A 22,241-nucleotide genomic window follows, 5' to 3' on the forward strand; every position below is an offset into this window, starting at 1 on the left:
ATTTATTACGCATGAGATCGCATTAAAGCGGAGAATTCAAATGTCACGAAAGACAACTTCAGCACTGTTCGTTCTCATCAGCCTGTTCAGTTTTGCGTTTGGACACGTGCCGTAAGTGTATGTTTCTGCGCGGAACGACGCAATGAGGCTTCATGACACTTTAACTTGCTGACTAGCTGGGTTTTGCCCAGGCCTGGGAACTCTGGGGGCAAATGGGTTCATTTCTCGTCTGGTGTCCCATAAGTAAGCCCACCTTGTGTGCTCTGTTCTAGACCTTAATCTGGAAAGGAATGTGTACTGTGTGCCCTATAGAACATTATGCACCTCTGGCCTCCCAGGAGACATGTCTCCTCTATTAACTCTAGATGAAGTTGATAGTCCCCAATGGACTGAAACCATACTACGTACATAGTGAGCGAGAGGTACCTCTTCGGAGGCTTTAAAGTGGACCGAGTGCTCCGCCAAAGTCAACAGTCCCCAAAGTGCACTGACTCTGCTGCAGTCCCTCTCTGTTTTAAGAGGCATTGGGGTTAGGGCCGAAGACAAAACAGGAAGTTGCTTTTTATCCATTTGTTATTACTGTCCTCCTCAAACGTGTGCTCCGTCCATGACCTTTATGCCAGACAGTCTATCCCACATGACAGGGATTTTTTAGCTATACATGATGCTCCCAGTTACCTTTTGGATGAATTTTGTTCATGAATGGGACCTCACTTAGTTGTTTTTGACCATAGATGTTTAATGGGTACATATGTGTACTATAGGTACATAGTGCATTATGTTGTGCAGTATTGTTGTTACCATGAAACTATTGCAATTATAAATATTGAACAGTATGTGTCTCATAAGTATCTCCTAAAGATGATGTATTTATGCTCTCTGTTGGTACACATACAGTGCATTAAAACACCCCAAACGACGACTATAAAAGAGGAGGAGGCAGTCTGGCCTCGCTGCTCTCGTCGTTTGGGCGGTAAAACTTCATCTCTGACGCACTTCATCCACTTCCAAAGGGAATCGGCCTCGAATCTTGAAAGAGTGCCAATGTTTTTTTGGCCTGACTCGTTTATTTTCAGATGGCAACACTGTTTAGAACTGGGGTTTATGGCGTAAGATTTAATTATCTTGACTGTATAGTGTATGTTTGAAAGTGAAGCATTGAGGTTTAAGTATTAAACTTTTCTTTGGTGTCCCTGCAGACATAAATGATACCCCAGTCGCTGCTTGTTAAGGAGAGGTGTGCTGTTACTTTTGAAAGAGATCAGATTTAACATTTTCAGCTTGGCAGGCGATAGAGAGAGAGTGGAAAGATCGCATAGACATTAAAGAGGGGACCCAAGTGATATAAAAAGAACCCACCCCCAAGTCTCTACGATATTCTGGTCTTTGCATATGACTTGGGCCATCAGGTATCCACCTAGCAACCATCCAGAACACCTAGCAACAGCATTAACCGTTGTTTTCCACCACTCACCTTTTCTGGAAGTTGTTTTTTTCTTGCTTTGCCTGAATCTTGACTTTGATGATTGTGAAACATGAATTAATGTATGATGAATTAACTTCTTGTAATGCCTCTTTTCCACTGCATTTAATGTGGCATTGCTCCATCTGTTTTGCACTGTACAGCTACAGTCATTTCTATCTAAGAAACAGCTCATGGAACAATTGAGTGGTTACAACATCAACATTTCAGCAGTCAAATCTACTACCTGTGAAACAATGCAGGTTTTGTTGTATGTTGTTGTTTTCAAGTAATTATTCAAGTAAAATGTCAGTAATAAAATAAAGCACAAAAAAACATAGCAAATTACAGGTGATAGTCAAATAACAAATAAAAAAATAGAACAAAGGTACAAATTAAGAATTCAGTCCTTGAAGTTCTGCAGTATTTAAGCAAAAGTATTCAATGATCCATTTCTCTCAATGTTTTTCTTTTTTTTTTTCTTTAGAGCTCCAGTACTTGTGGCTGTGGCACTGATTGAAAGTGGGATGAAGTATGAAGATGCCATCCAGTTCATCAGACAGTACGTACATCTCTCTCTTGACTTCTTTCAAGGACAACAGACCTTGAGCTCTTGACGTCAACTGCTATATACATACAAGTGGATCATAAAAGCTAGTTCTTAGTTGCTACGCTTGCCAGAGTGCCTTTTGATAGCAAGGCCAAGCTTAAAGCTTTCAATACGCAAAAGATTCGCAATTGATCCTTTTTTAAGCCCGCTCCCTCAGGTACTGTTCCTTGTGTTTTTAATGCTATTTTCAGTCCAATGTGGGCTGGAGTGAAACATGAGTTGGCAAGCCATTTTCATCTGCCGTCTTTCTTGAAAGAAGTCATTTAATTGTAACGCGACGAAATTGTAAATTAACATGCTAATGGACGTTTTTTGCCTTCACAGGAAACGCAGAGGTGCAATAAACAGCAAGCAGTTGACATATCTAGAGAAATATCGGCCCAAACAGAGACTGCGCTATAAGCACCCGCACATTTTCAAGAACAAGTGCTGCATCATGTGACTGCACCCTCACCCTACTGTTCTGAACCGAGCTGAACCTGATGGACTGGGCCACAACTGATGCACTTTTGCTGATTTGCTATAAAAATATGAACTGATTCGGTCTGGATGAAAACCCCGCTGGTGCCTAAAATCCTCCTCACTCTGATTGTGGTGTGGATACTGCCATGGCTTTTCCGAGACTTACGACTCAGAGATCTTAAAGGTTGCGCATCTCTGAGGTTAATGAGATATGGTGAAGGCAACCTCTGACCTTTGACCCTGCACCAGGACTGACACCCTAATCATGCCTCAAATGATCGTGAATGTCTGAAAGAGCCAGGTGGTGTGATAATGTGAATCATGGACAAAATTTGTGCTTTCTTACTCTCTCTACTAATTTTTCTTTCTACAGCTTTCCTTCTCTTCCCTGCCAGGAGTCCAATTTTTAGACGACTACGGTTCCTTTAACACTTTCAGTTTTCAGCACAAATCTTTTTACTGGTGACCTTTACCACGATGCTTTTGTTTTATGAGCAAACAACGGTTAAAGTGGATTAATGAAGGGCTTATGTGAAAGATATTTCTGTTTCATAAAGCAGCTCTTTGCTATTTCTATTAGGGTCAGAGCCAGTCACTTAAAGGTTTCTGAAAGCTACATGCGAAGGTCAATGAATTTAACTGCGAAAATGCTAATGCGTGTTTATGTGCTTAAAATCAAACCTTGTGTTTGTTGGAGTAATTTTACTGTGTTAGGACTTCAGGGCTCCCTGGAAGCGGTCTGTCTATGATACTTGTCCATTCAGTTCAACAGAGATCAGATGGTAAAAACTACCCTATATAAATGAATTGCCAGACAAGACAGTGGTTTAAAGTTGTTTTTCTCTGTTTTTTAAGAACACACCTCCAGCTGCATAATACAAATAAAGGCTGTTGCAATCATGAATAAGGACTGGGAGTGTTTTGTCATGAGGTGACCTCATAAAGTGTAACAAGTTCACTGCCCATCAAAATATAACCATACTGCCCTCTGCAGGGCAAAGACTCAGATCTTCTTCTCTTTAGACATTCTACTAACTGTGAGTAACTTTGCAACTACATGTCAACTAACTCTCATCAGACTATTAGTAGACTGTCTGCTTAATATCTGTTAACTTTATTTTGATGCTCTTCCAACATTCTAGTCACTATAAGTAACTTGCAACTGCGTGTCAACTTATTCTAACACCTAACTGAACAGGTGTAACTGTGTGCCAGTCTACTACTCTAATGAGAGTTAGTTGACATGGAGTTGCTAAGTTAATTATAGTTTGTAGAATGTCTAAAGTGGGCCATTGAAATGGTGTAACCTAGTGATCTCGCAGAAAATGTTCTCCTACCCGTGTTTGTATTTGGTGTTTTTTTTTTTTTTTTTTTTTTTTTACATGGGTGACCTGAAAAATAAAGGTCTTAAAGTCATACAGTCTTAAAAAGAAAGGTTCTTTATTGGCATATATGGTTTTATGGAGATCCTTAAACATCCATGGAACCTTTCCATTGCACAAATGGTTTATTAAAATGTTGTTCACACTACGAAAAAGGTTATTTTAAGAACTGTAAGGTTCTTTGGGGAACCCTGGAATGGTGGTTATACGACATGCCTGGGTAAGTTCACAAATAAGTGAATGGATAACTTCAACTTTCGGTTCCAGAAAACTGAAGTAACTTTCAGGATATGCAAGTAACCATAGCTACTTGTTGCTATGATTGCAACTACAATGCATGCTACAACAAATACTAACGCCTAACCCTACCCTTACACCTTAAAGAGATAGTTCACCCGAAATGAAAATTCTGTCATCATTTACTCACCCTCAAGTTGTTCCAAACTTGCATGAGTTTCTGTCCTCTGCTGAACACAAAAGAAGATATTTAAAAAAATGTTTTTATTATTTTAGAATTGATATTTCAATGTATTTATATATATATATATATATAACAAAATAAAATGTTAATTATTAGTTCTCTCTCTGAATAACCTAAAAATATCAATTTTTTTCTTACCTGAAACTACTGAATTTGTTTTCAAACTGAATTTGAAAATCATGCTTGTTTCTGGTCTTATGAAGTCTAAATTTGCCCGGCTATTTCACCATGAGAATCAAAGTGTATTGCTCATTCCTCATATTAATTGTACTTACTGTATCTTGTATCTGTAGTCTACTAGAAATATGAAAGATTCACATCTCCTTCAGTTTTCCACCTTCAAGGGTTAGTTCACCCAAAAATGAAAATTCTGTCAGTAATTACTCACCCTCATGTTGTTCCAACCCCGTAAGACCTTCGTTCATCTTCGGAACACAAATTAAGATATTTTTGATGAAATCTGAGTGCTGGATCACTTCTTCATAGGCTTCTAGGTGACCGAAACTTGCTGGCCCAGAAAAGTTATTAAAGACATCGTTAATATAGTCCAAGTGACTACAGTGGCTCAATCTTAAGTTTATCAAGCGACGAGAATACTTTTTGTGCGCAAAAACAAACAAAAATAACGACTTTATTCCACAACACGCATCACACACATGACCAGCGTCGGCCAATAGTGAGCCTACGTGGTGACGTGCAACGCAAAAACACTACGTGAACCAATTCGAGGCCCAGATAGAAGGAAATGAATAGTGGAATAAAGTCGTTATTTTTGTTTGTTTTTGCGCACAAAAAGTATTCTCGTCGCTTGATATAGGCTACTTAAGATTGAGCCACTGTAGTCACTTGGACTATATTAACGATGTCTTTAATAACTTTTCTGGGCCAGCAAGTTTCGGTCACCTAGAAGCCTATGAAGAAGTGATCCAGCACTCAGATTTCATCAAAAATATCTTAATTTGTGTTCCGAAGATGAACGAAGGTAATTACTGACAGAATTTTCATTTTTGGGTGAACTAACCCTTTCAGCGTTCCACCCAAATGTTGCGGTTTGAAGTTGAAATATATCAATTACAAAAGAAAAATGGAGTTAATTAACGTTATTAGTTCAACCTAATATTCATGACCCAAACATTGATGATAGGCCTATGCTATCTGTAAAAAAAATAAAAAAATAAATTATATAGCCTACTCTTGTATTCAAAACTACTTTTCAATTGATTATCGCGAAGACTTTTTTTAGAAAGATTTTGTGGCAAATGGTCTAAATATTTTTCAAAAGTGTATGAAAGCAACATGAACATGAACTTAACATTTCTACTTAGATGTTTTAAACTTGTTTTTTAACATTGACCCATAAATTATCACATGAAATATCAAGAAATTGCTATAATTAGACATTATAGTATAACAATTTACAATGTATTTGTATTGCCTCCAATTAATTGTGAGACGGTACTGCTGTGCACTTTCATTTATACATCGACATAAATATCAACCTAAAATGTTGATGTAGAAAAAAAAGTTATATTTAATGATGCGCTTGCTTATTTATTTATTTTTGTGTTGTTGATCAGTCAATTATGAAGGGCTACAGTACAACACTGCTCTCTGGTGGTCAAAAAATACATTTAATTAAAACATTTGAAACTAGTTTCACGTAACTACTAAAATAACTGCTACATCCAGACTTGTATTTAATAATAATTATAATTATTAATTATTATTATTGCATTTTCAATATTTTTTCTTTGCCATTTCTGAATTAAAATACAGAATTATTTCCAAGCACTGAATAAATGAAATTTATTTAAAATGTAGCCTACCCAATTCTGTGCAAAAACATTTGATCTAATATGTATGTGAACATTTTACCATTGTAATGAAATGTTCACCACGAAAGTTGCAGTGTGACGTCACGTGGGTGTGACTTAAGTTATGCCAGTTAAAGTTTGGGGGACTTACAAATCGTGATAAAAAAAATGTCATCGTATATCTGCTGCTGTAGAAATGGCTCTGAAGAGACGTATTTGCTCGCCGATTTCTCGTTTACGTGAATAATGAGAATTACCTTCTTAAGATGCGGAACTTTTGTGTGTTTTGCCTGTAGCTCTATGCTAACGGTTCACGGCTAAATGCATGTTGTGGCTGAACTTAAATCAGCTGCTTCTGTTTTGAAGCTCATCCCATCATGGAGAGCGCAACTTTTCCCACGACGTATTCCTGGTTGGATTTAGTTTTTACTGTGATCGGCGTGTGCACATTTCTGTTTGACGTGGGCTCGGATCTGTGGGTGGCGAAGGAGTTCTACAAACATGGAGATTTCATGTGGTTCGGGGTCTTGGTGGGCTTCATGCTCATGTCATCTGTCGTAGTTCAGCTGTTCAGCTGGTTTTGGCTTCAGTATGATCGTCATTTGAAGGACTTTGAGCCTCAAGCGTCCTCTGGGAACACCGTTCTCTTCGGTGAAGCGAAAAGAGTCAAATTGTTGCTCCTCCTGCATTTGTGTCATATGGGCTACCTCGTCAGGTGAGACTGAAGCAACTTCAATCACGAGCGTGGCAGATTATTCTTTCTTTTTTTTCTCAGATGCTCAACATTTCATTTTATTTCAAGTCTTTTAAATAAAACGTAATTTTAAACATCTTAAAAAAATAAATAAAGGACTTATTAATAATAAAACCTTGCAAACGCTTTTATGTTTATTTATTTAAAGTAAAATGTGTGAATTTTTTCTATCGCTAAAATCTGTCACATTCCCATTGTGTAGTAGACATGCAATCGTTTCTATCTAATAACGGCATGCAACAGCTTGTGATGTATAGTAACTTTTGTTATAACTTATAACCTAGTCAGTGAGATGACTTTCTTTCCTTTGAATACAGTTTTTATTCAAAACATGAAAAACCCAAGATTTACATTCTTAAATGTAAACCCTTAGATCTTGATCTGCTTACAAAAAAGCATTGTGGCATAACCAAAATCCAGTGACGTATTTGGCTAGATCAGAGTTATCATTTCATAACAATTTTCGAACTTTTAATGTATAAACACTGCAAAATAAATTAGATAAATGTGTAAAGTATTACACTTTTATACACTATTTACTGTACTGTGTATTAATTAATACCAAATGTTCATTTTATTCTATTTTTTAATTCATTTATATCAAATTTGTAATTGAATCTGTTTTTTGTTTATTTAAATCTTTTTTTATTTAACTTAATTTTATTATTATTATTTTTATTTATTTTTTTATTTTTTTATTTATTTTTTCACTAAACAATTCCACAGAAACCTTGCACTCCTTGTGCCCCGGACCCCTAGTTTGCAAATCCCTGTATTTAGATGATAATGTCACGACTAATGACGATAACTGAATAGGTATCCATAGACCTTCATAGGATATAAATATGATACTAAAATGGACAGTGTAAAAACAAACAACTATTACCATAACACGTCCAGAACCAAGTGATTGCAGAGTTATGTTGACATTTTCTCTGATTTCCTAATACTTGTGTTGCTCTGTTTATGTCACACTGACAGATCATCTCATTTAAGACAGTGTGACAGAATTGCTGATTAATAACTCACTGTTCATGTGTGACTTTCAGTTTTATTAGGTAGTAGTTCAGCAATTGATGGTGTGTGTGTGTGTGTGGATTTGAATGTAGTTGATGCTGTATGTTCAGAGTTGTGTAATGTGTTTTGGAAGTAATGGAAGTAAGCTGACAGCTGGATACTTGTCAGACAAAATACTACTGTATGGTCCAAAACACATGGTGATGTACAAAAAGTTGTTAATCTCCATTTTAAGCATACTTTGATAATGTTTAGTTCATATACTCTCTTTTTCTTCAATAGGCACGTATCAGCTATCTGGCAGGGCTTTCGTGTGTGGAGCCGAGGGGGGTGTGGGTCTGAGTTTGCAGTTTATCTGACCCATGACCTCAGCATGCTGCGTCTCATTGAGACGTTCTGCGAGAGCGCTCCCCAGCTCACCCTCATGATGTACATCATGCTACGCAACAACCACGCAAGGATGGTACAATGTGGGTAACCATTTCCCTTCTGCTCTAATCATGCTTATAACCACTTCACTATAAAACTTATGACATCAGCTCGAGGCATGATCATGCGCATGAGATTCATCCATTATTAGTTAATACTGTAATTTACATTAAACCTCCAAACAACACTTCCTCCAATTTATGCTCAACTTCCTTTTGTCAGTTTGTGGGAAAAAGAATTTCCACATTTTCACCCAGTCTGATTTGAGAAACTTGAGCATTGACTTAAAGAGGAAATGCAGAAATCTGATCTTCCTACAGGTTTATGATTTTACATTGGACATTAAATACAGTACCGAACTTAATGAAAAAAAGCCTCAGTAAAAGAATGAAATTCTTGAAACAAAAAAAAAACATTATAATTAAATAGTTTGACAGATTCTTTTATTATTAATTTTTAGAAAACCATTTTAATTAGTGATGCACTGAAATTTCGGCTACTTTTATCAGTTGAAAGAAAACATTTTTCGTCTGAAATGGTTTTGGAGGGCAGAAATCATTGACCGAAACAGTGACGTTTCATTAGCACTTGTCAGAATGCACATTTTGACTGTGTCGGCTTCTGTTTTGTGCACACAAATTGGATAAGGTACAAAAGGTAAATATGTCAGCTGGTTCTAGGGCTCGGTTGAAAATATAATTTGTTAGTTTTTTAAGTATTAGTAAATTAGTATAAAAAAAAAATAAAAAAAAATAAATATATATATATATATATATATATATATATATATATAATTTTTTTTATTTTTTTTTTATTTTTTTTTTGTCCACCAAATCAGTCATGTAGTGCGACCAACATGGAGAAACAAACAAAAAAAACATAAAACCGGAAATTATATCTTAGAGAGGACCCATGCTGACCCTTAAGGCTGTATATCATCTCTTAATTTATTACACTGTGTCTACACTAGATGTGAGCGGCGCGATGTGATAAAAGCAAATAGAACCCATTATAATCAGTGATGCTGTCTACACTTGATGTGGTGCGGTGCGACATGACAATTCCCTGACAGTAAACTGATTCCCCGTTCTACTTATGACGTACTCTAAGTGCTCGTGCTACTTCTGACAGGAAGAACAAGTGGATTCGCAATGGTCGCTTTGTCACATCCAGTACAGCCTGTTTTATGGTGCGGTTCACACTACAACTGTCGCGTTGTGTATATATATATTAAAGATTTTCTTTAAAAATGTTTACTTGATGGTTAAACCATATCTTTCTTATTTAAAAGGAAGCTTATTTATGTTTCTCTCCCAGTGTTATTTTACTAATGTTATTTTTATGTACTAATATAGTATTTATTAATGTTGATTTTTTTTATATTTTCAGTTTTTAATTTTAGTTTAGTTTTTAGTCATTTTGATGTGCTTTTGTCATTTTTTTTAAATATATTTTTATTTAGCTTTATTTAATATTTATTTCACTTTTAATTGTAGTGATTTTAGCACTTCTTTTATTTCAGTTAGTTCCCAAGGCAGCATTTGTAAATGTAATTTAAGCTAAAGTTTTTCCATCTAATATTTTAGTTCAATTAATGAAAATAATTTTTAATGGTTCTAGTTAATAATAATACACTGCTATAATATTAGTTAGATTTTATTAAATGTATTTCGCATTGTTTTTTTTTTCTTTCTGTCTGTGACCCAGCAATAGAAAACCACTGATGTAAATGGACACTGTAAGACACTGATGTTTCTGTTTCACAGGTGTGAGTGTGGTCGCCTCCACTACTTCTATAGCCTGGATGGTGGTGGACTATCATCGGTCGCTTCGTTCGTTTCTGCCCGACAAGGACAAGCAGGGTTGGTTGTCCTCTGTGGTCTACTTCTTCTGGAACCTCTTTCTAATTGCCCCACGCGTAGCTGCGGTTGCTCTCTTTGCCTCTGTGTTGCCCTGCTACATTGTTGCTCACGTCATGTTTTTGTGGCCTTGCTTTGTGATATGGGCCTGGAGGCAGGGCACCGATTTCATGGACAGCATAGGGGGGGAATGGCTTTACCGGGCCACCATAGGTCTCATCTGGTACTTTAGCTGGTTTAATGTGGCTGAAGGACACACCAGGAGTAGGAGTAGCATCTACCACACATTTATCATCACAGACACTGGCATCCTGTTGGCCACATGGTGGTTTTACCGCGACGCAGAGACGACCCAGTCGTACGCCATTAGTCTGATTATCTCCATCCCACTTTGTTATGTCTTGGGCTTAATGATAAAAGTTCTCTACTATTGCTGTTTTCACCCCAAATTGTGGCGGCCAGTGGATTTGGAGAAATGTTCAGATGGAGGGGAGCCACACATCTTTGTTCAGGCCGATGGTGATTCGGATGGAGTGAAGCCACGCAGCGTTGTTCAGGCCAGTGGTGCTTCTGATGGAGGGGAGACAGACAGCTTTATTCAGGCCGATGGTGATTCGGATGGAGTGAAGCCACGCAGCGTTGTTCAGGCCAGTGGTGCTTCTTTTCAAAGATTTAACAAGAGGATGAGCCAACATGCTGCTAACTTTTACGCAACAAACACATCCTCTGCAATTAAAACAAATGAACGTAAAGCAAATCATGTATTGGTACTGTAAAAATGAATGGCATGTAGCTTGTTTGACTGTTACACTTTTTCTTATATTTGTAAGTTCTCTGTACATAGTGTTGTTACAAATTTTTGTTTTTGGATGAGTTACAGCTGAAATGAAGTCATTAATTTTTGTTGTTTGTATTGAAGGAATAGCTTACCCAAAACTATTGTCTTCATTTACTCACCCTCATGACTTTCCACAACCGCATGACTTTAAGATGATGAGTGGCTGACAAGCTACAAAAATGATTTCATTAAGTCATTAAGGTGGTTTGTTACGACTTATGAACTTTGAACTTTATAAGTTTATGGCTTTGTGTGAGGAACTGACCCAAATTGAAGTTGTTCTTTACTTGAATCAAGTTGTAGTACTCCTATAAAGCACAACTACTAATTCAGTGAATGTTCTTTCATTTCTTTGATGGAGAATAGAAATATGTGCACAGACTGATCCTTAGTCATCTTGCCAAAACTATTTCTATCTTTTGTACATGTATATATGTGGGTACAGTTGTAATAAGTTTTGTTATCTATTGAGGTTTTCAAAAATTGTTAAAAGTGTTTACAGAATGCTAATAGAATTTTTTGTCATAATTAAGAATCAATCAATGGGATCAAACAAGAATCCTCTAAGAAATGAAAATGAAACCATCTTTGATTCATTCTATCATTACTCGCCCTCATGCCATGCCAATCCTGAATGACTGTTTTCTCTGTGGAAATAAAAAAGATATTTTGAGAAAGCTATCAGTATTTTTTTGGCCATTTAAGAATCCAATGGTGTCCACAACTGTGTGGTCACCAACATGCTATTAACCGTCCTTCAGGATTTCTTGACGAAAGCATGTTGGTACTTGTTGAAGACTACACCCAAACACAATTATTTACCTTGTCTGGAAATGCTCAGAGACGTGGATCTGAATGTACGTAAATCATCCTAGCATCCTGCTAGCTTCTATTATTGGTCTCATTTTATTATAATTTATAAAAATATTGTCCTATATCTTATTTTTCACTATGGACTGATCTGATCTGTTAATGATTATGGTCTACACTTTCAATATATTTTTCAATACAGTAAATTACTCATTTAGAAGAAGTAGAAGTTCTTGTAGTATTGTAACATCCAATAGTGTGAGTTCCTGTTTTTGGTTTTTATGGCTGTAGTTTCAATAGAATTGGATGTCGTGACAAACTTGTAAGCTTAAATGGTTAGCTCTTTCAAACGTGTTCTCTTTGTCATGCCACGTGGAATGCAATATAGCCTATCATGAGTTATGATATTATGACTCAGTTCTGTTTTTATTTTTTTGACTGGTCTCTATTGAATATTTTGTCTATGTACGAAATAAACTCAGACTATTCAGGCTATGTCTTTCATGTGTGTTTATTGTTCATTCTTGTGTATTTATTCATTTGTTTTCGATTAGCTTGTACGGCCTGTTCGGTTGCATTTTTCAGTTTACATTTTAGCAGCACACTGCAAACCACTGAAAACATCCTAGCAACACACCACCTAATACACCCAGCAGTGCACTGAAAAAAAAAAAAAAAAATTATAAATATATATATATACACTGCTCAAAAAATTAAAGAGTACATAACATGCACAGTTTCACCTAATCTCATGTTAATCTTGAGTACCTGTAGAGTAGTAGTGCATCCTTAATATCTCCAAAAAGTGTTTAGTTTTATTATATTTATAAAAGAAAAATACAGCTTTCCGATTCTCTCCGGAAAAAGCCGAGGTCCTGGAGGCGGAGCTAAGTCAAGCGGTAGCTTTCCAGCAAAAGACAGAAATCCGATCCAGTTGTACTTACATGAATGGGGTCTTTTATCACTGGGACCGCTCCACGTTTTAATAGCAAACGATTTGCAAATCCAGCGTCGACCTGGGCCTTGTTAATAAAACATTCGTCACTGAAATGACCAGAACACATAACCGCACTTCCTACACTCCGTTGCTGCCCCGGAAAAACAAACTGCATCCACTGTTCCTGTAACACTGGGTTCTTTGGAAAGCTGAACACGGTAAGCTTTCCCTCACATCCAAATAAACACTTTTTTGGAGACATTCTTGAACAAATCCTATCGGCTGGCTGCCGATGATTTCCTGTTGAAGCGCGTTGATGTGCGCGGTCTCGCTCTCCTCTGGTCGACGTGCGCGCGGGCGCGCTTTTCCGAGAGAAATGCTCATATAAGGAGTTCCACTCTGATCTACGTCATTAGATCCACTATCGAAAAAAAAAACAGCCGAAACTTGTACCAACCCGGAAGTAAGATTTTCGGCACAGAAATTCTCCGTTATTCGTCCAAAATATTTTTTTAAAACTTTGCCCATGTTTAGCACGAGAATCCATCTCTTTAACAGTGTAAACAACTCTGAATACATGAAACACCATTGTACCCCCCCTTTAAAGGAACACTTTGAAAACACATCAGATCTCAATGGGGAAAAATATCATGCTGGATATCTATACTAATATGGACTGGGTAATGTGTTATGAACGAAAGGATGCCACATCGTTTGATGGAAATGAAAATGATCAACCAACAGAGGATTGAATTCAAAGACACCCCGGAAATCTAAGTGAAAAAATGATGCAGCAGGCTTGTCAATTTTGCTGAAATTTCATTGCAGCAACTCAAAATGGTACTCAGTAGTTTGTATGGCCCCCACGTGCTTGTATGCATGCCTGACAACGTCGGGGCATGCTCCTAATGAGACGACGGATGGTGTCCTGGGGTATTTCCTCCCAGATCTGGACCAGCGCATCACTGAGCTCCTGGACAGTCTGAGGTGCAACCAGGTGATGTCAGATGGACCGAAACACAATGTCCCAGAGGTGTTCTATTGGATGTAGGTCAGGTGAGCGTGATGGCCTTTCAATGGTATCATTCCTTCATCCTCCAGGAACTGCCTGCATGCTCTCACCACATGAGGCCGGGCATTGTTGTGCACCAGGAGGAACCCAGGACCCACTGCACCAGCATAGGGTCTGACAATGGATCCAAGGATTTCATCCCGATACGTAATGGCAGTCAGGGTGCCATTGTCTAGCCTGCAGAGGTCTGTGCGTCCCTCCATGGATATGCCTCCCCAGACCATCACTGACCCACCACCAAACCGGTCATGCTGAACGATGTTACAGGCAGCATAACATTCTCCACGGCTTCTCCAGACCCTTTCCTGTCTGTCACGTGCTCAGGGTGAACCTGCTCTCATTTGTGAAAACCACAGGGCACCATGGCGGACCTGCCAATTCTGGTGTTCAACGGGAAATGCCAATCGAGCTCCCTGGTGCTGGGCAGTGAGCACAGGGCCCACTAGAGGACGTCGGGCCCTCAGGCCACCCTCATGAAGTCTGTTTCTGATTGTTTGGTCAGAGACATTCACACCAGTGGCCTGCTGGAGGTCATTTTTGTAGGGCTCTGGCAGTGCTCATCATGTTCATCCTCGCACAAAGGAGCAAATACCGGTCCTGCTGATGGGTTAAGGACCTTCTACGGCCCTGTCCAGCTCTCCTAGAGTAGCTGTCTGTCTTCCTGGAATCTCCTCCATGCTCTTGAGACTGTGCTGGGAGACACAGCAAACCTTCTGGCAATGGCACGTATTGATGAGCCATCCTGAAGGAGCTGGACTGCCTGCGCAACCTCTGTAGGGTCCAGGTATCGCCTCATGTTACCAGTAGTGACACTGACCCTAGCCAAATGCAAAACTGGTGAAAAACAATCCAAAAAGATGAGTAGGGAAAAAATGTCAGTGGCCTTCACCTGTAAAACCATTCCTGTTTTGGGGGTTGTCTCACTGTTGCCCATCTAGTGCACCTGCTGTTAATGTCATTAACACTAAAGCAGCTGAAACTGATTACCAACCCCCTCTGTTACTTAACTGACCAGATCAATATCCCAGGAGTTTAACTGACTTGATGCTATTCTCTGATTAAAAAGTGTTCCCTTTATTTTTTTGAGCAGTGTATATGCTGAGTAGATTCCTTTCAAAATAGAGTCCGTTACTGATTCCAAATAACATAATAAAAATTGTAGTTAGTAACGTAATCCATTACATTAGACATTTTAGGTAATCCGACTAATTAAGGTTACTTTTGACCTAACTCGTTTATCAAATTGATTTGAATAGGATAATCTTGTACCATTTTGGTATAAAAATTAAAAAAGAGAGAAAACATATTCCAATCTTTGTTATCAACAACATAACATGGATTAAATATTACTGTCAAGGGTTTCCAGATTGAGGTTCGTGATTGAACGGCAGGGGGATTGTGAGTGCAATGTTATTAATTAAGTTATTAATAAATCATAAAAAATAAAATCAAAATAAACCTCTTAACACACACACACACACACACACAAATATTAAACTTTTCAAGACCCTGCGGTCATTGGAATGGACATCACATGATTTTTTTTTTTTTTTTTAAACAAATACAATTTTATGTTTTTATAATATGAGTAATGACTGGTCAATAAATGAATCTGGATGAGCCTCAGACATCACAAAAGACAGGCATGGCTAATCAACTAGACAGGAGAAGGAGGAAGCCCCCTTTTTTACTTTTTATATGAAGATTTATGTTCATGGTAGCCTCATCAACTTGCACCTATTATAAGCTTAATATCAAGTGATAATATTCAAAGTTATTTTTAAGATTTTTCAGAGTTGCAGAACACAATAATTTTTTTAAGTACAATGTCCATTGCAATGGACATCAGGTCTTGAAATATATCAGCAGGAACCTCATGAATTAGTAGAGTGCCAGGTTGTGAAATTTGTGCTTGCATTTCAAAGCTAAAATACAGAGTTACAAATTCCAATGTTAATGTTTTATTAAAATTACTGTTAATTAATTAAATATTATTAATATGATTTTATTTATGTCTTCAAAGTCACCATAACACTAGTTCTCAAGTTATTATAGCTTCCCACTTTGACATTGTGAGTCTGGTCACATGCTTAAGTGACTTCATTCACTGTCTCACACATGACTAATCATTCAAATACATGACATGGGAGGAGTTTATGTCTGGGTGTAAAGTTTACTTTCTCTTTCAGATCTTTTGTAACGGTATAAATATCCACGTAAAAATGAGGTAGTTGTATTTACTTTGTCACGCTGTAAAGGTTTCTCACACTGGATCAATCATGGAGGAAAGCTTCCCTTTCAAGTACTCGTTATTGGAATACCTGTTTACATTGGTGGGATTGTTACTTTTCCTGCTGGATATAGCGCTGGACATTTGGACTGTTGTGTCATTTTATCAGGATGAGGCCTATGTGTATATGGCGGTGATGATCTTTCTGCTGCTGGGCTCTTCAGTATTGTTACAGGTGTTCAGCTGGCTCTGGTACTCAGATTCCCTGGGCGAGTTTGAGACTAAGGTGGAGAAGACTAAGCTTGAGACTAAGGTGGAGGAATTTGCTAACAGGCATAAACTGATCAAACCACTCCACGTCCTTCAGTTTGGACTCTACCTGAGGTCTGTGATAGGTTTGCTTCTCAATTTTCCTTGAATAGTCTTGTGAGAAAAAAAGTAGCCTACAATTTAGCATACATTTAAAAAGAGTTCTTATATACTTTAAAAATATATACTTAAGTGTGAACTGAATGTAATGTTTTTAGACACTTCACTGCATGCTAATTACAATTAAATGAAAATGCATTATAGTTAACATTTATATTAAATGCAATTAGTTTGTCTTTTGACCCATTTAAGTGGGACTTATACAATACATCTTTGTATGTAATATATATATATTTTTTTTGTCTTTGTACTTCAAGTTAATTTTATTAAGAATACTTTAGTAAAAGTATATTTCTAAGTATATTTAGGCTATATACTAATATCAATGTACTAGTCCTAATAAACTTGTAAGTGTACTGTTTCAATACTACTTGGGTAGAACAAGACACAACTACAAGTCAATATATATATATATATATATATATATATATATATAATACAAGTCAAAATATATTTAGAATACTTATTATACTTTTATATAATAAGTATTCTAGTATATTTCTGAGGTACGTAAAAAAGTAGACTGAAAGTAGGCTATACTTTATTTTTGGTTTAAAAGAAGTACTAATGGCTGCTTATTTTTCGTAAGGGTTGTAAAGTGTTGTTGTATTAAGTGTTGCTTAAGTAAATGCTTGTATCTTGTGTTCACAGGTATGCTGGGGTGATAGAGATTTCCACAACGCGTTTTCTTCAAAAAACTAATAGTTTCACAGAGGGTGTGGCTGTGTACCTGAACCATGACCTTCAGATGCTTCGTCTATTTGAGACATTTTCTGAAAGTGCCCCACAACTCACACTTATGATGTGTAGAGCCTTACAGAGAGAAGACCTGGAGCTTATTACAGGTATGTCTCAAATCCAGAACACTTTGAATCTTTATTACTTTCAGATTTCAGATAATAGTTCTTATGTGTCTCTGAACCACTTAAAGGGGTGGTTCAGGATTTTGGACTTCGGACCTCATTTCCAAGTTAGCCTGGGTGTTATTTATCAGTGGAGACAGTTTTCAACATTTTTCATCCAGTCCTTCAGGTTGCATAGTTCGCCAGTGCTAGGCTAGCGCGAGTCAACGGTATCTGCTAGCCTGCCATTAAAAACAGTTTTACCCACTCCACAGTAACGTTACACCAAAAGCAAATAAATTATAACGCCAGACTATCGATGTAAATGTCTGTTGAGAGAATAATGTTAGAAATCAAACTACCCTTTCAAGCAATTTCACTCTGATATGTCAAAAAAGAAAAGACAACTGCAACTTTCATTTAATGCACTTTGTGATAATTAACCCAAAAAAGGAAAATTCTGTCATTTACCTTTCTTTCCTCATCGTTCTGATTTTTCTATTTACATGGAACACAGAAGGAGATATTTAGCAAAGAAGATTTATCTAAAATCTTTACCTCTTTTTTTATATAAAGAAAGTGAATTGTAACTGATGCTATCAAGCACCCCCCCCCCCCCCCCCCCCCAAAAAAAAGTACCTTTAAAGTTGCATGAAACGGAAATTGTAATAGTCTTTTCTTCTCTACTGTGATGCATATCTGAGTAAAACGGCTTCTCAAATAAGACAAAAAATGTAGGGCGGGACTTGATATTGTCCATTGGGAATTGATTAAATTGTTGGATCATTGTCAATTGCATCTTGTGTGAGTGACAGGTTTTAGTTTTTTTATTACAGATTACGAGGGCACATGATTAAAGGTCCCATGGCATGAAAATTTCACTTTATGATGTTTTTTAACATTAATATGAGTTCCCCTATAGCCTGCCTATGTTCCCCCAGTGGCTAGAAATTGTGTTAGGTGTAAACCAAATCCTGCTTCGCCTTTGAGAAAATGAAAGCTCAGACGGGCGAATGTGGAATCTTCCCCTTATGTCGTCATGAAGGGAAAGGTTATCTCCCCTTTCTCTGCTTTGCCCGCAAAGAGAATTTGGCCCGCCCATGAGAAAATGAGCTACGCGAGCGCGATATTGGTTTTTCCTCGAGAGACATCATGGCTTGCAAACGAGCAAAGCATGGCAGTTGCTCAGTGTTTGGATGTACTATTGAACTCAAAAGTATTTTTTTAGTTCCTTCATCCAAGTCTCTGAAGAACCAGTGGGTTATGTGAATTTCTGATGTGTAATTGTTCAAGTTCAGACAGATAATCTTTCTCTCAAAATCGTTCAAAGTTTATGCATCAGTAAATCAAGCCAGTGACTAAACGATCAACTTCACGTCGTTTCTCTTAGTAGGATGAAAATAATCTTATTTATACTGTGATTAAAATATATACAGAAAGCATCAAAGAACAATCCCTTTCCAATCGCCCAAGCTGTCAATCACACAGCGCGAGTTTATCTGGACACTTGCCAAAACTCGTTATGAAATCAATGACGCTGTTACAATTAATGACGCTGTTACTGCACATTGAAGCTCTTACTGTATTTACATCATGTTTGCATTGGTGAAAGCATTAGTGAGAGTGCAGAAACTGTGTTGCAATGATAAGATCTTCATTCATGCAATCAACAGGCTGTCATCTGCTCAATGCTCATCACTGCAACTTTTTATGTGATGGGAATAGATCTAAATACTTTAAAAACTTCTCACGATTCGTTCATCTCGATAGCTGTATTAGTAAAAACGTATAATAGCTGTAATAGAAACATTTTTCGAGAGAGTTCCACATGTAATGCTAGCTATTTCATATGAAGCATGTCAGCCAATCACAGCAGTGAGGGTTTACACTGAAGTCTCACAGCAGACATGCCCCTTCAAACAGAGCGTTCAAATCAGAGGCTAAAATCAGGCTTGGAAAAATGCCTTTTATTTCTAAATTATGACAAGTTTTGATCTAAAAAACATGCTAACATTATAAGGGCACCCCAGGAAACATTATAAAATAATAAAATAATCCATGCCATGGGAACTTTAAAAAATTGTTTAAATAATTTAATAATAATAATATAATAATAATTATGTGCCGTATAAATCATTTACAGAAAACACTGCAATATTCCATAAAAAAAATTTGAATGGTCAATTTTGATTTAATGGTGACTTTAAATTTGAAGAATTGTGAGAACAAACTTTATTGGTTCTTGTGTCAGGCATGTTTACCATATTTTATGTGCTCTATGGCCCTGTCCCAAATGGCACACTTCATATGCACTATCGTTCTTGTAGACTTACAATGGCTGATGCTGCGTGCATTTGTCCGTTAAGTCCATGAAACTGTAGGTGTCCCATTTGCCATTTTAAGTTTCAGAACGGTGCTTGCGAGCACCCCCTTTGCGGTCGATATACGCCCTCGATGTTCACTTTTGTCGAGCCCGCACTGATGCGAGCTCCGCAGCAGACTTCTTCCCGACAGTCAAAGCAGCATTACGTCACAAACGTGAGACTCATAGTAAGACCGCGAGTGCCTAGGGTGCCATTTGGGACAGGACCTATGCCTGTGCACTGATCAATTATATGCAAATAAAAAACATTTAATTCCCAACATCGATTCATTCAACAGTGCCAATGTGTGTTTCTCAAGAGTCTCAGCATCAGCATGGCTGTGATTATATGCATCACTTGCATATTCAGAAGAACACTATTGCTTGTGTGATATTGTTTAATAATATGTAATGGTTTTTCATTTCAGGTTTAAAAATCCTCTCATCAGCTGCTTCAATTGCCTTTACCGTAGCCTTGTACCACCGCAGCATGCGTTCCTTTCTTCAAGAAAAACTCAAGATGAGCTGGATCTCCACTGGCATCTACTTTCTGTGGAACTTGTTGCTGATCATTCCCCGTGTAACCGCTCTGGCACTCTTTTGCAGTGTATTGCCATGCTACATCATCGCCCACTTCCTGTCTTTGTGGATGTTGCTGGTTTTAGGGGTCTGGAGCCAAAAAACAGATCACATGGAAAGTCCTGGTTGGGAATGGCTATACAGAGCTACTGTTGGACTCATCTGGTACTTCAGCTGGTTTAACGTATCAACAGGAAACATGAAATTAAAGAATATTCTCTATTATGGTGTCATGGGGTTGGACACAGTGATGCTGCTGGGCTTCTGGTGCTGGAAGGTGTTTGAGTATACAGGCTGTAGAAGCTCCTTAAATCCTTACACAGTGATACCGATACTAATAGGTTTGTACATTGTTGGAATTCTATTGAAAATGATATACTACAGATGGTTTCATCCTAACTGTGATGAACAGAAAATAGCTAAACCCATTGAACAACAGAATATAAGACAAGCTGCAGCAATTTATATGGAGACAGACTCCCTGGAATCTTCACCTGAAGCTGTGGCTGTAACTCTTGCTCAACCTGTCACTGGTGTTCTGAAGAGGGGGAGGAACATGGCTGCTAATTTCTACAACTAGTTCTTGGTTCAACTTTTCTAAAGACTAAATTATTAAAGCCTAATTTAAGTTTTATTTATAACAAAAGTATTTATATACAGAATAACTTGTTTTGTAAAAAAAAAAAAAAAAAAAACTTTTATTTAATCTTTCAGAATTTTATTTTGAATGAATAATAAAGAATGAATAATAGATTTCCTTTTTTGACCCATTCCTGCATGCAACATGATTTTAGCTTTTAAAATGTAGATGTGATCAAATCATAGGCTACACGTTTATTAGAGCAAGACGGGTAAACTGAATGGATTCTGGATGACTACTGGAAAGCAAACTATAAACCAAAAAATCTGAAATGTATGGTAAAAAAACAGCAGCTGTGGTTGCCAGAAGTGAAGTGGAAAAGTGGCCAATGAATAAGTGGATCAAAAAGCACCCTAAAGTTCAGAAAAACAAGTCCAAAAACATTACATTGCTCTTTTAAAGTATACAAGTAATACTCTTTTGAACTCTTTCCCCGCCAGTGTTTTTGAAAAAAGTTGCCAGCCACCACCTCCATTTTTTTATCCTTTTCACAAGTTTCATGGCCCCCAGAATATTTAGTTATATATGAATATCTGAATATGTCATATAACAAAAGAAAGAACAGAACCTCTGCTTTTAAACAAAAAAACAAAAAAGCCTGTTTTATTCTAGCTTTATGCTTTCCTTTTTTAATCAACACTTGAATGTGGGTAAGTTCAATAAAAAAGCAACATTTTAAGCAGAAAAGCTGAGAAAATCGCATTTTCGTCAAAGACTACGTCTGGATGGGATTCAGAACGATGATTAAAACACAGATGGGGTCGATCGAGTCCATCAACACCCCCTAAAGCTTCACGGTCCTATAGGTCCTGTAGCCTAGGTCTTCCTGGGTCGACATTTCATTCAGTAACATTAGGCTGAGGGCCGTGGGAGAACGGCGCGGTGCGAACGTGGAGATCGAGAGAGGCCAGGCCTGGATTTTATTTGATGTGACAGTAGTCGTCCGTGAGGGGCTGCTGTCTTTTACTTTCGTTTTGTATTTGTTTTATTTTATTTTTGGCATTAAAAAGTGTTTGAAGGTTCGCCGGTTCCTGCCTCCTTCCCACAACATTTAACCTCGTTACAATCCCATTTCGCCTACTTATACTACGCCCAAAAAGTACATACTTTTGAGTGTATAGCAAAAGAGTAGACAGGCTTTACAATCAAACATATTATCATGTCATACAATTGCGTCTTTGCTCTCTGTCCCATCCTGACACGCATCCTGTCACCATAAACTGGCCTGTCAT

The 22,241-nt window shown here is 37.5% G+C and overlaps 3 protein-coding genes across 4 annotated transcripts in view; all 3 read left to right on the forward strand.

Annotated features, from left to right (window-relative positions):
* The window catches only part of ptp4a3a (protein tyrosine phosphatase 4A3a), a 33,584-nt gene extending 30,301 nt beyond the window's left edge, over positions 1-3,283 (forward strand). For both annotated transcript variants that reach the window (XM_079877991.1, XM_079877992.1), the window contains exons 5-6: positions 1,950-2,024; positions 2,397-3,283. In XM_079877991.1, the coding sequence (XP_079734117.1) occupies positions 1,950-2,024; positions 2,397-2,514 (193 nt within the window). In that variant the 3' untranslated portion in view covers positions 2,515-3,283. The remainder of the gene's footprint in view (positions 1-1,949; positions 2,025-2,396) is intronic.
* Positions 3,284-6,325: 3,042 nt separating this feature from the next.
* Positions 6,326-12,420, forward strand: xkr8.3 (XK related 8, tandem duplicate 3). The gene is made up of 3 exons (XM_079878454.1): positions 6,326-6,926; positions 8,265-8,452; positions 10,178-12,420. The coding sequence occupies exons 1-3, from the start codon at positions 6,589-6,591 to the stop codon at positions 11,044-11,046; spliced, it is 1,395 nt and encodes a 464-aa protein (XP_079734580.1). The 5' UTR covers positions 6,326-6,588; the 3' UTR covers positions 11,047-12,420.
* A 3,643-nt stretch (positions 12,421-16,063) lies between these two features.
* Positions 16,064-21,044, forward strand: LOC307162945 (XK-related protein 8-like). Its single transcript, XM_079878714.1, has 3 exons — positions 16,064-16,541; positions 17,238-17,431; positions 20,219-21,044. Exons 1-3 carry the CDS (start codon positions 16,207-16,209, stop codon positions 20,947-20,949), a joined length of 1,260 nt encoding a protein of 419 aa, XP_079734840.1. The 5' UTR covers positions 16,064-16,206; the 3' UTR covers positions 20,950-21,044.
* Positions 21,045-22,241: the final 1,197 nt, after the last annotated feature.

The sequence above is a fragment of the Squalius cephalus genome (genome assembly GCF_949319135.1).
Source record: "Squalius cephalus genome assembly, chromosome: 8".
NCBI lineage: Eukaryota > Metazoa > Chordata > Actinopteri > Cypriniformes > Leuciscidae > Squalius > Squalius cephalus.

What these genes read in the sequence shown, in the direction of transcription:
- xkr8.3 (XM_079878454.1), top strand. Translation starts at nt 6,589, where the DNA reads ATGGAGAGCGCAACTTTTCCCACGACGTATTCCTGGTTGGATTTAGTT. An exon ending in CATATGGGCTACCTCGTCAG is followed by an intron (nt 6,927 to 8,264) that starts GTGAGACTGAAG and finishes TTTCTTCAATAG; the next exon opens with GCACGTATCAGCTATCTGGC. An exon ending in CCACGCAAGGATGGTACAAT is followed by an intron (nt 8,453 to 10,177) that starts GTGGGTAACCAT and finishes TCTGTTTCACAG; the next exon opens with GTGTGAGTGTGGTCGCCTCC.
- LOC307162945 (XM_079878714.1), top strand. Translation starts at nt 16,207, where the DNA reads ATGGAGGAAAGCTTCCCTTTCAAGTACTCGTTATTGGAATACCTGTTT. An exon ending in CAGTTTGGACTCTACCTGAG is followed by an intron (nt 16,542 to 17,237) that starts GTCTGTGATAGG and finishes TTGTGTTCACAG; the next exon opens with GTATGCTGGGGTGATAGAGA. An exon ending in AGACCTGGAGCTTATTACAG is followed by an intron (nt 17,432 to 20,218) that starts GTATGTCTCAAA and finishes TTTTCATTTCAG; the next exon opens with GTTTAAAAATCCTCTCATCA.